This window comes from Onychostruthus taczanowskii, unplaced genomic scaffold, assembly GCF_017590055.1.
Source record: "Onychostruthus taczanowskii isolate IOZ18803 unplaced genomic scaffold, ASM1759005v1 scaffold158, whole genome shotgun sequence".
NCBI lineage: Eukaryota > Metazoa > Chordata > Aves > Passeriformes > Passeridae > Onychostruthus > Onychostruthus taczanowskii.
The window spans coordinates 1,076,540-1,089,398 of record NW_024498773.1 but is presented as its reverse complement, the minus strand read 5'-3'; the positions used below and the strand labels follow the sequence as shown (position 1 = coordinate 1,089,398).

Genomic DNA, 12,859 nt, shown 5'->3' with positions numbered 1-12,859 from the left:
GAGAAAGAAAAAAACTGTACTCAAATTGTGGTAGATTTGCTGTACTTACAGGTGTGATTTGTGTTGGATTGTGCAGAGTGCTGCTGTAACTGTAGGGGTGATATTGAAACAAACAAACAGGAACTGAATGCTCAGTGGACTTCAATTAGTTGCATTTCAATTACAGAGCTAATTAAACACAACCAACCAAGGAAGCCTTATTTCATACATCCTGGAATGGTGATCAGCTAATGGTGCATGTTGCATGCAGAGTGAAACTGCTTCTCAGAAGGTGGCACACACTATGCTGAAGAATATGTGACATGCACGTATTTAGTAGATAATTACTTTTATGCTGTAGTTTTTACTCTACAGCTGTTGAAACAAGGAAGGAATATTCATGTATGCCAAGTGTGACGCCTGCTCCAGTAACTCTAAGTAAATAGATTGTTGTAATTAGTGAGACATATTATGAGGGAGAGGTCTTATAAAATAAAGAGGAATGCTAGTGTTTGGCATATTTTGTGGTGCTTTCAAAAGTACAGATGAGGTGATGGAGTTGTCACTTGTCCCAAAATAATCGTTTCACAGCAAATCTTATTAAATGCTTATTCAGATACAATCAATAAACTAGAAATCCTCAGTGAATTTCAGACATATGTCAGTGATTCTTTTTCTGCAGCTGAATGAGAGTAAACAAATGGAATAGGGTGGCCATAGGATTATTACTTCAACAATCAGCAAACTGGCCACACTAATGTTTGTTGCTGCATAATTCTGAAATTATTTTGGGAAGAATCTGTCAGTGCAAATGCATTTACCACAAGCAGTGTGTGCACCATGAGTGCTTTAGAGGTACATAAGACAGTAATGGATCAGAAATGCCCTGCAATTGAGTGGAAGCCCAGGCCAGCATCTCTGTCTCAGACAGAAAGTATGTGGTGGATGTTGTTTCTGAAGCTTCCGTCCTAGTCAGGTTTATCCATCATCTTTTTTGCCTACTTCCACACCGAGGCATCCACTGACAATGTGTAATCTTGGGCTAAGAAACATCTGGTTCTTCTTCCCACTCCCAGTCCAACCCCCTCTCTGCCTGTAGAGGCTAAAAAAAGGAGGCAGGCACAAGGGTGAGGGCAAGGAAGCATTGCTGTTCTAGGCAGGGAACTGAGTCACCAAGACAAAGAATGAACAGTCAGCTGCCAGACAACAGAGAGGGACTGAGTCCAACAGGCCCCTCTCTCACTGGGTCACAGGGTGCTCTGTTCATTTCCTGGCAAAACACAATTGGCATACTTGAGGTTTTCTTTTATTTGCTTTGAAGCCTGCCTTTGGCACAAGCCAGTGGGAAAATACACTTTGGCTTAAACAAAGTTCTTAGTACCCTGCTGTTGTATTAGGTCACTCACATGTATTTGGAAGTGGTGAAACTGCCTGCAGACAGGTGGCCAAGTCTATCACGGAATTTCATTTCGGGATGTAACATTTTCATTTGGTTAGTTAGTGGACATGGAGAAATGCAAGACAATAATGACATTTCACACAGGAACTAGTTCTACATCTTCAGATGTTCAGGATACGTTCTTGATCCTCCTGTTTTCAAAATGTGATATAATAGTAACTATTTTAGAAGAATTATTACATTTAGTCTTAGCTAGCCCTCCACAGTAAAGAAATGCCTGCACAGTTTATAAGGATGTTTAAACAAGTGCTGCCAGTTTTTATGAGTTAGTTAACATTTTATGCTTTCCTACTGAGAAATATCTAATCCCGTGCCACGCAGTGCAAGTATTCAGAGGTTGCAATGGGAATTGTCTGGGGTTAAAGTAAAATCATTTCACATGAGAGTTTGGTTTGACCATTTCATTCATCTGCACATGAGTTATAATTCATTTTTAAATGTTAAACAAACCTTGTTCTGAAAGTACCTGCATGTATCTCCCAGGTTCTTAGACACAACTGAAGCTGTGCCTAATTCTGTGTGTGAATTCTGATGTTGTTTTTCAGTCTCTGTCTCTTTCAACAATGTAACTGCATAGAGTAGGAAAAAGACAGGAAAAAATCCTGTGCAGCATAGATGTAGAATGCTGAGTGGATCTAGTTCAGATCCTGAAGTGTCCTGCTTGGGATGTAGTACCATGTGCTCTGGTCTGATGGCTGCTCTGCCAGAAATGGACAAACAATTGTGAGTTTTGAAGAAAATAAATCAGAACTCCTAGTTTCTGAATGCCTGTTCAGAGTCAGCAGGGAAGTATTTGGCAGGATAGGGATAGAGCATGGGAAGTGCTGTTTATTGAACCTGTAATTAATACAAGTTCCTTTAGAAAAGGAAAAACTTCAGAACTTTATTCTTATTATTAATACTGAGGCTCACCTCTGTGCTGGTAAGCCTGTGATGGAAGTGATAGAACTGGATGAAGATAGGATCAGAGCAGATTATAAACAGGAAAATAAATTTAATATGGGTAGTGATACAAAATACGAAAGACTACCTTGTTTTTGAAAGCATAGTTTTGAAAAGATAAAATATTTTTAAATGTACAGTGTCAGTTGCAGGAAGTTTTAATGGCAGCTGTTGGGTTTTAACTTATCTATGAAAAATGTGCTGAGTCACTATAGAGCACCTTTGTTTCTGGGTACAGATCCCTCTTTGTCACACTTTAATGTACAGGAGATCAGTGTACAACATTGCTGTGGATATGCTGTTCCCGTGCTGCAGTCTGGAGGAGCCTGCACTCCCCTGGCTCCCTACCGGAGGGGACAGCAGTCTGTGCCGTGAGACACCGTCCCTCTGCCAGCAGAGAGCAGTGCAGCCCTTCGCCAGGATTTCGGGGGCCATAACTGGAAACATGTGTGGGAAAACAAAGCAGATGAATAAGGAGGAATATACACAGAAGCACTGAACACAGAGGCAGACTTGAATGTGAAGATGGGACAGGAAGGATGCACTCGATGGGGAAAACGTGGAGAGTGGAGGTGATGCAAAGTGGGCATGAAAAGAGGACAGGAAACTCCAAAATACAGACTGTGCTAAAGCAAACTGAACCCCTGAAGGATGAAAGTGAAACATCTTGGAATGAGATTGTGGCATTCTTGTTACCCTGTGAGCCACAGGAGTGTTACAGTTCCTGGTGCTGGGCATGGAGGAAGGACAGGGACCCAGGATGTGCGATGAGTCTGCAGCACTATAGAGCAATATAGGTGTGCTTTTCTGGATTCCAGATCTTAAAGCACTTCTTGTAGTGAATTGGGGTGAATTATCCCTGTGTCTGCATGCTGATACTAATTTGTGACTAACAGAGGAGAAAGGAAAAAAAAACTCACATGGTTATTTTCAAAATGTTGCTCTTGGAGTACGTTGTTTCCCATGAAAATATTTTTGCCAGAGTGCAGGGATAGTGGCACAGCTTGTATAGCATTTATTCCTGACTCTTACATTTGGGGTTTTTTTCTGAACTAATTTGGCACTTCAATTATATATTGTATTAAGATGGTCAGATAAATTTCAGCTGCAGAGGATTGTGTTTCCTACATCTGACTCAAAGAGTAAATCAGAATCCAATCAAAAAGTGTGTGGGACTGTCACTGTGTTTTAGGGAACTGAGGAAAGGGGAAAAGGAGTTGTCATTTCTTGTAATGGGTACAGCATGTCCACAAATCTAATTTATTAAGGATTTTCCCTCTATTTATAGCAGAATGTTGAAAGCAAATGCTTTTTTCTCTCCTCCTTCTAGTAGCATATCCTGAACTCTTTGTAAAATGTCAGTCTGTTTTGTAAAATCTGCAGCATTCTAATGGTGCTTTTAGGCTTACTTTGTTTGACCTTTTGAAATCATTACAACCCCCCACCTCCTACAGCCCCTCATTTTTCCTTACTTAATTGCACACAGGAATAGGGAAATAGGAATCCAATTTCTTGTTATCCAGGTGGCGTTTCCTGTTACTTAGCTGTATAGTTTTCTGTATAGTAATTAGTATGCAGAAAGCTGGAGAGATGCCTGTAGATCCAAAATGAACTCTCTGTAGCTCTCTCTCTCCCTCCCACTTGCGCTCTCCTTTTGGCACCGCCCCTTCCATGCACCCTTTAGCCAGCAGCAAGACAGCTGTGTTTGATCATAAACCACTTAAACTCCAGGCTCACTGGCAGGGGAAACTTTAGAGTGAAGTGCAGCATTGGTTTCTCTCGGGGAAGGGAGCCTTCTTCTCTTTTTCTTTCTGCCTCCCCAAATACTGAGGACTGTAGCAGCACTCTCCTTTAAATTTCTCTGTGAACTTGTGTGAAGCTCCTCAGATTTTTCTGAGCATGTTCAGCAGCACTGAGAGATGCCCTTTAACGGAGTTGTAGAAAAGAGCAGCATAAAGCAGACAGCAGAGATGAAGCATGCCTTGTAGATGGACTAAGACAGCCCTGGGATCCTGGTAAGCACTTCATTCCCTGCATTCTCTGAGCACTTCACATTATTAACAAGTCTCTCTAAGCAATGGATTGTCTGTGAAGTCAAAACCAGTTTGGCTCTTCCAGAATATCTTGCATCATTAACTTAAACTCTCAAGGTGGAGTGAAAATGGCTGTCTAGAGCAAAATATATAAGAGAGAAAAATTTTGGAGAAGAAAGTACTGAATCAGTTGAACAAAGCTTTGAAGCATTACAATCTGCAGAAATCGTCAAGCCCTGAGAAGTCTAATCATGAATTCTGGAGTTGCTATGAAATATGGAAATGAGTCCCCTGCAGAGCTGAGTGAGGTAAGCAGTTTCAGTGCCCTTCTTTACGCTTTAAAAAGAAACATTCCCCATTCGGGCTTTCAGTCCGCAAGCAATGCAATTAAAAATTAATAGAATGTGTATCTTGCTGTAACTTGCTGTGCCAGTCAGGAAATGACCTGAACTTTTCTGCTGCTTTGCTCTGAATGAGTGGTGAAGGGCTAACGATTGCAACCATGTAGAGACATTTTTCCTGTTACCCTGCAGCAGTGATTGCCTTCCCTCCGAGAGCTGTGTTTATACCCAACATTCATCTTTGCAGTAGGTGAAATATGGAGATCTCAGCTGAGATTAAACAGATGATGATTAATTTAGGAGGGAAGTGGGGTGAGTAGAAAATGACAAAAATTTATTGGTAGGGCAACATTGGCAGAAGTTGTTTTACTTGTATTTAGCCAAGGTGGTACTGTTTGTTTAGGTTAGATGAATTAGGTTATTTTCCTTCCTTGCCTAAAAGAAAACAAGTCATGAGAAACTTTCTCCTTTTTCACTGGACACCACAGTCAAGCTGTTATTTCTCATAATTGTGGATATGTTTTAGTGTAACATGATTGTGTATGTTTTTAATAAATTTGAAATTAAAGCCATATCAGATGTTATGCAAATTCTTAATAAATACTTTAGAAGTGGCATACTTTGTCAGTTACTGGAATGTCTTAGATGTGTAATCCTTATGGGCTTTACTGAGAACTGCTAATTTAGTTGTGCTGTGAAATCCCAATCATTTGATTAAGGTCATTTTGTAGAAAATTGAATCTGCAGTCTGTCATGTCCCAGTTTAACCGAAGTGCTTCTCTGTTCCTTTTGCCCATTTTTTTGATGTCCCATTTACTATGACATATCCTTTATATGCTTGTTTATTTAAGGATAGATATGCTTGGCAGAATAAGAGTTAACAGTTTCTGGAGTTAATTGTATAGAGAGAGGAGACACTGAGGTATAGAATGGGAAAATGATATAAGTGGAATAAATCAGTAGGCTAGTGAGGGAGACAGCAATGTAGAGGGAAGCATAGTAAGTACATGAGAGTTAAGCAAGTGCTGTACCCTACCATACTAGAGGACAGTAGGTTTGTGACTGGGAGGTTCTGGCAAAAGAAATGTCATATGCATTTCTCCTTAAAATGAAAATAGTTAAATTTCATTATTTCTGTGTTACTTTTTTCAAAGTATTGCTTAGAAATTCTATATTGGCATTTCAGCATAAGTGGAGTTTATAAATTCAGCATAAAAGCCTGGGTTACTTTTGGTCAGAGTTTCTGGCTGTGGTTGTACTGGTGGTGATTACTGCTTTCTATCCCCTCAAAATTTAATTTTCAAGACTTTTCAAGATAACATAGATCATGGAGTGTCTCAAAGAATTGATATTGGAGTCAGTATTTGGAGCAGGTAGTATTTACATTGCTACCTTGAAATTACTTATTCGTGTTTCCTTCATGCATTGCCTGAGTAAGACTTTTGCTGTGAGAAATACCTTTTCTTTCTGATGTTTTAACATGGGAGATATTGAAAGGAGTCTATGACCGTGCGACATTGTCATTGTTTAGGTGGGTTTTCTTTCCTAACCAGCTTTCTTTAGTCCTTATTTCACATTTGTACTCCTGTGCTACAGGTGTATTAGAAATAGGCCCCTTTTTGACTGCAGACATAGCAGAGAAGATCATAAAACTCTTAGCTTTCCCTGGCTGCTTATCATCATTTGCTTGCTGCTCATCTTCATCTTTGCAGTTTGAGCTGCTTGTGTTAGTGAACCTTAGCCAGTCACCAAGAAGGGCTGGATCAGGTTCAGCAATGATCTTGGGTAAAACACCGGGTTTTCAGTGAAACACAGAAGCCTCGCAGAAACATCATATTCCACCTCTCTAGGGAAGAAGATGCCTAAGTACTCTGAGATGTAGTTGATAGCTGTTCATCCCTAATTGTTAATTTCTCAAACAGCTCTCTGTAATATCTATGCTTCTACTAGACCTTTCTCTCTTGATGACTGGTACTAGCTGTAATGAAAGTTAAAATGTCCTGGGTAAACGTTGTACCTATGGTTTATGTATCTGTATTTTCCCCATCTTTGTTGTGCTCTTCTCCTTCCTTTCTGACTCTGTCTTCTACATACCATGTTTATTTGTGATCAATGAAGGACAGTAGCCTTGTGTTCATTTAAATGATGGAAAAATGGCTACAGCAGGAACTTGAATAAATGGCTGATGTCTTAGTTTGTGTTCACCTGCACCTCTGCCTCTACAGACAGCTCATATGCTGATATTACAGTGGGCTGCTACTGCTATACATATCTGAATGGCGAATACGATAACAGACCAAGTACAGACAGTACTATGATTCACATAATGCACAGTGGGTTTTCGTGTAGCTGCCTTGATCTTTTTATCTCAGTACGTGGAGCCCTAGGCATGAAGCTACTGTTATTAAAATAAACAGGAAAGCTACAAAGCCCTGAAGATATATAATACATGCATTCTTGACTGGATACATTAGACAAAAAAGAAAATACATGTATTGCAATTCATTCCATCTGTATTAGAACTTTCTACCTGAGATTTACATCTGTCTTTGGCAAGAATTAAAGGACATGTTTCTTGTCCAAGACACAGTGTGATTGTAGAGACTTGTGTATAGTTGATGTTTGCTATTCCTAAACTCTTGTCCGGGTAAATAGGGATCTTGATAGTCTTTATTTACTCACTTGCTCCCATCCAAAGGTCATGCAGAAAGCAGATGAAAAAAAAATCTGATTTCTGTTGTAAGTCATTCAGACCTCCACAAAACTTATGCTCTGTGGTTCCCTAGCTCCAGAGTTCAAGCTGTCTTGTTATTGAAACATGTCAGTTCATGTTACCCCATTTCTCCTGCTCTTCTTTGCCTTCAAGTTTCAAGTACAAAGAAGGAAAGATTATCCAGTTTGCTGTTTTATGGTGGATTTGTCATGTTGTACCTGCCTAGAGAGTTAGAAGAAACCTTGTCCTTACATAGCAAGGTGGTGTTAGGCTTGGTGTTTTGTTTGGTTCGGGGTTTCTTTGATATGTATATATAAGACATAGTAAGAGAAGCAACACTGTTATGTAGTCTGTGAGGATCTACAGGAGCCTGTGGTACCTTTGTAAATAGGTAACAGTAGTCAAAAGAGCTCTGTTCTACTATTCTGAAATGGGCCTTCTAACATGATTTGCAGCGATTGCCTTTAAGGCTTGAATCAAGGAGGATGTGATTTTTATGCATAACTTAATACCCAAATTATGAAAGCTCTCATTGGTTCCCTTCAGCTTCTTACTCATAAATTCTGAAAGCCTTTGTTATAAACACAAGGCATATTTTTACAGCTAACATAATGAATTTTACTGAAAACATGTACATGTTAACAGTGGAGTGCTCATAATTGCAGACAGTTTTATACATCATTAAAAATGAAACTTTGTATCAGAATGTAAATGCTTTGTACCTGTTAAATTGTCTGTCCACAGAAAGAGGTGTTCATCTAGAAGGAGGTACATTGTCTAATCTGTATTTTCTTCCAAATTCAAAGACACTACCTGGCTTTAAACCCCAGCACTCTGAGGAGGTATCCCTTACACACTAACACTGATCTTACCTGCTCCCCTGGCCATTCACTGTGGAGATGGTGTGCTGAAATAGAGAGAGCTTGTCTGAACTGGTACACCTATTGGACTGAATGTGGCCAGCAATTATGCCTGGGCTGAATGATGGGACAGTTAAAATTATTAGTGCAGGAATGTGAAGGAGATGTTAAGTGCAGAGCCTAATGATATTTTTCTCAATTGCAGACTAAAGAGATAAATTTTATCCTTGAATAAAAGCCAAGCTATGTTCTTTGCTATAATTTTCATTCAGTGGGCCTTGTGAATTTGCTGGTAGTAAGACTGTGCCTAAAAGATTTTGTAATGATGTAAGGGCTTGTATTATAGTAAAGCAATATGTTTGGCATTACAGCTGATTTGTATAATGTTACTGTTTATTGTGTTCTTCTAGCACTTGCTGCATGCATTGATGGTGTATAACATCTGAAAAATTTATTTTATTATTTTTTGCATGGCAAAATTAGGAGATAGCATGCTGCTTTAGGTGCACACTTTATACCTCCTGCTTCTTGATGTTTGGAGGCCAGGTGTTTAGGTTACAGATGTTGTAAGTGACAGCATTAGCTACATCTTCATAGAAAATTAATGAATGAAGCTACAGCTTCATTCTTTAACCCTTCAACATTGACTGGAATAAACAGATGGGCTGTTTGTCTTGGAAAAAGTACTAACTTTTTTGTTTGTTTCAACAACAAGGTGTTTAAAATTTAGGGGAGGAGAAGGAAGGGTAGGCTTCAAGACTGGTGTTTGTAGGAAGCAGAAAAATGAGTTCATACAAAGGATTTCACCAAAATCTTACATGTGAAGAAAGAACCAAGTCTGAAAGGCTTAAATTCTGACTTTTTAGTAATTTTACAGTAGGACGATATTGCACTTCCTTCTCAGATTTGTGTTCCACTGCTGCTCTACTTATATACTAGACTCTGATGAAGAACATTGCAGAAGGAGAATTGCAGAAATAAGAGCGGCTGCACGGCTTGAAGTCATGTACACAAGTCCAGTGAGTGTGAGGGAGCTGTGGGATGAGGTGGGTAATCAGCAGAGGAGCAGGACATCACTCAAAGCCTCCCTGGCAGAGGAAGAGTTGAGAAGGGACCATCCCCACCCTGAGGTACTTTCCCATGTGTGCCTTTGTTCCTGTAGAACAGGTGTCAGCTTGTGCTGTCACCATACCTTGGTGTGGGGAAAGAGCACTGATGGAATGAGGAAGAGGTTTTTTATGTGTTCCAGGGTAGGATTAAATCCCAAACACTTGTTTTATCTTCCTGAGCTTGGTAGTCTTCCAAGAAAATCAGTGAGCAAATAGAACCCTAATACTTGATCTCCTTCCTGAATGATCCCTGAACATGCAACAAATGTGCCAGGGTATTTCCAATACCTCTCATGAGCAGGTAAACACCATATTCTACTGCAATTCCATCTCTGCTACAGGCTATAGCCTTGGCTGTCAGTGCCAGAGCTGTGCAGAAGGGTGTACTATGCCTTGCTAACAGAGATGTGTGTTTTCCCCAGTCAGAGGATGTTTTGGGAAATGTGATAAATTATTAATCCTTCAAAATACTGCAGCCTTACAATAGAACAGAATGGAATGTGGTTATCAAACAGCAACCATGGCATATTGTAGAGTTATTTTAATCTTGATAAAGTTGCGTAACTGATGTTTTCCTAACAGTAGGCAAACCAAAAAGGTGAACAGCGTGAACTGCTAAACTCTTAGAAAAGTGAGCACTGCAACCCAGTGTGCTTAAATCAAGGTACCTTAAGGGAAAACTTTCTCAAGTGGTTTCTAGTGGCGAGCTGGAGGTAGCAACGCCTGTAGCCTTACAAGAGTGTTCCCAGCTTTAGTGCTTCAGAGATGCTGAGGTAAAGTTTGCAAATCTTTGAATGAACTCTCTCCTCTTTCTGGTTCACATGGGCTTTGTGAAGCACTAATCAACCTTACAAGCCTCACATTTTCCCATGCTGTTGTTATGAGGAATGTGGAGACATTAGATGTGAAATACAATCACAGATTTTAAAGACTTGCAGTGTGTCTCTGTTGCACTGATGTATCTATAATAACTTAAAGAAAAAGCTTCAGTGGTAAACTTTAATGGGCATGCTCCTGGACAGTGACTATCAGTCTGAATGCAACCTTTAGACTGGGTCCATAGTCAAGCTGAAGGTGCTCCGGCATGATCAATATATGTAATTTACAGTGTGCATGGTATTTCCAGTGTTAAAAAACATCGTGACTTCAAAGAAAATGTTTTTTCCTGGATTTGTTTGAGCTGCTTATCAGGCACGAAGTGTGTTCCAGGCTTGGCTATTATTAAATTGAAGCACTATAAAAAGATTAGTCAAAATGCCCAGACACTGTCAGCACTGATAATGCTCTTCTGCAGCCTCCTAATGAAAAAAAGACAAAGATTATGTAACTTATCTGCCTGATATTTTAATATCCCTTGCTCCTAAAAAAAACATGTTTGAAAAATGCCTTATATGCTGTAAAATCTGTTAGTACAAATATATGCTGCGATAGTACCATTAACAGTGTATTGGATTGTCTGGTTCCTTTTAGAGACTTAATGTTTTTATTCATAGATAAAAAAGCCAGAGTTCATTCCTAGATTTTTGGAGATAGGGATTGTAATCTTTTCCCTCCTCCTCTTCTAACTTGGAAAAGAAAAAGTGTTATTGCCTTTGATCAGACTTGGACATACCAGAACATGGCTGTGTGTGGGAACAATTACAAGATTCTTTTTTCAGAAGGTATTTTTATGTATTCCTGTGCAGTTTCTGGATTTGTAGTTTGTAAAGGGATGCATAAAAGGTTCTGAAAGAAGAATCCATAGATTGCAAGGTAAAGGTTCGTAAAAGCACAAGTTTCTGTGCTGTGTATATGGGAGGAGCGGGCATGAGGAGAGGCTGTGTCATTGGTTTGGTCACCTACAGTCGGGTGTCATTACATTCCTTTTCTGGGGCTCTGAGTAGTTTATGTATAATTGAAAAGGAAACGTGTTCATGTCACTTCTGGGTATTTTCCTTATGTTTTGGTTTTACTGTCTTTGTGACATTGCATGGTACTTCTAGCTGTGGGTATTACTTGTGATTAGAGTTTCTGCTTCTCAGGTAGCATGGAAAGGTTTAATTGGACTCTTCTGTAGTCCAATTATTACATATTATTATAATTATTATAAGTTCCTATTATTACATGTAGTAGTAATATGCCAGTTTATGTACTCTGCGATGGTCTTTGAGTTCAAAGATTCTAAGGGATGGAGGTTTGGTATCGGGATCTGATGCTGGTAAAGAAGGCTTTTTGACACTGGTGACAAACTGCCTTAGGCAGTCCCATGTCAGAATTTCCCATATAAATTAGTTGTCTGTATGAATGATGTATATTTTCTGTAGATTTAGATTTTAACTATCTCTAATGAATAGAAATATTCATTAAGACCTTGGAAATTGGCTTACATGTTCTCACTCTGTTGTAATTATATATGAAAATTTGTCATTAAAATCAAAATATTGACAGAAATCTTTTCAGCCCTCCCAAACATAAAGAAAAGAAGTATTTTTTCAGTATGCTTAACTATACCCCTTATGGCTGTTTGTAATATTATTGGTTGCATGCTAAGTTTTATACATTACCCTCAGTAACCTTTGCAGATTTTTTTAAATGCTTCAGAAGGTGGTTGCTGGATTTTATTGCAGGTTATTGGACATCACTAAAATGTAGTACATCCCAAAATAGAAATTTACATCAGGATTATGGCCATCTACTGATAACTGAAATAAGGTACTGTTTTAAAAACAGGCCATTTATGCATTTTAAAATGTGAGGCTATTTCAGTGTTTGATAGGTTCACAACAGCACCTCTGGCTTCTGATCTGCCAGAATAACTTCTTGAAACATTGCCAAAAAAAGTAAATTGTTTGGTTGCAGTGATGGAATTATAATTGTCAACACAGAACTGTGATTCATGGTTGTGGTGACAGATTACAAGATCGTTACTATGCTATGTGGAAAGTCCAAAACTATTCCAGTGACAACTCAACTGTCCTGAACCGCGTCCACAGAGATTTGGCTGAAGGTGGCGTTCCCACAAAGCAACACAGGTGCTTGCCTATCTTGAAAATTCTTCCCTTTGCAGACTGTAAACCCAAAATTCACATTTGCTTGCAAAGACATGTTATCTGGTCTTCATCTACAAGAGGCTGTGATAATCCTATCCCAACTGTGCTGGTTTGCTTCCTATCCTTCAGGGGACTGAATGCCTCTAGTTTGATAATCTTTTGAACTTTGCATCCTATCTAAATTGCACAGTTTGTTTGCTGTTAATCTGTTGCCAGGTAGGAGGTAGTAGAATCTAGGTGGCTGTTAATTGTACTTGGGACTGCCACTCCTCAAGAGGCATGTCAGCTGAATCGTCCTTCCTTTGCCTGTATTCATGTGCTTGGGTTTTGCAGCCATGTGCAGAAACCAAAGTGGATATTTGTCATCTGCAGAAAAGACAAGGTACCCCCTTTA

The 12,859-nt window shown here is 39.3% G+C and overlaps 1 protein-coding gene across 2 annotated transcripts in view; it reads left to right on the top strand.

Moving 5' to 3' along the window:
• MCC (MCC regulator of WNT signaling pathway) overlaps positions 1-12,859 on the top strand; it is a 187,954-nt gene that overhangs the window by 42,035 nt on the left and 133,060 nt on the right. Inside the window, exon 1 of one of the 2 annotated variants that reach the window (XM_041399191.1) lies at positions 4,112-4,721. The exons of the other annotated variant lie outside the window; for it this stretch is intronic. Coding sequence (XP_041255125.1) covers positions 4,665-4,721 — 57 coding nt within the window. The 5' untranslated portion in view covers positions 4,112-4,664. Of the gene's footprint in view, positions 1-4,111; positions 4,722-12,859 lie in introns of those variants that run through there. 2 annotated transcript variants of the gene reach the window in all.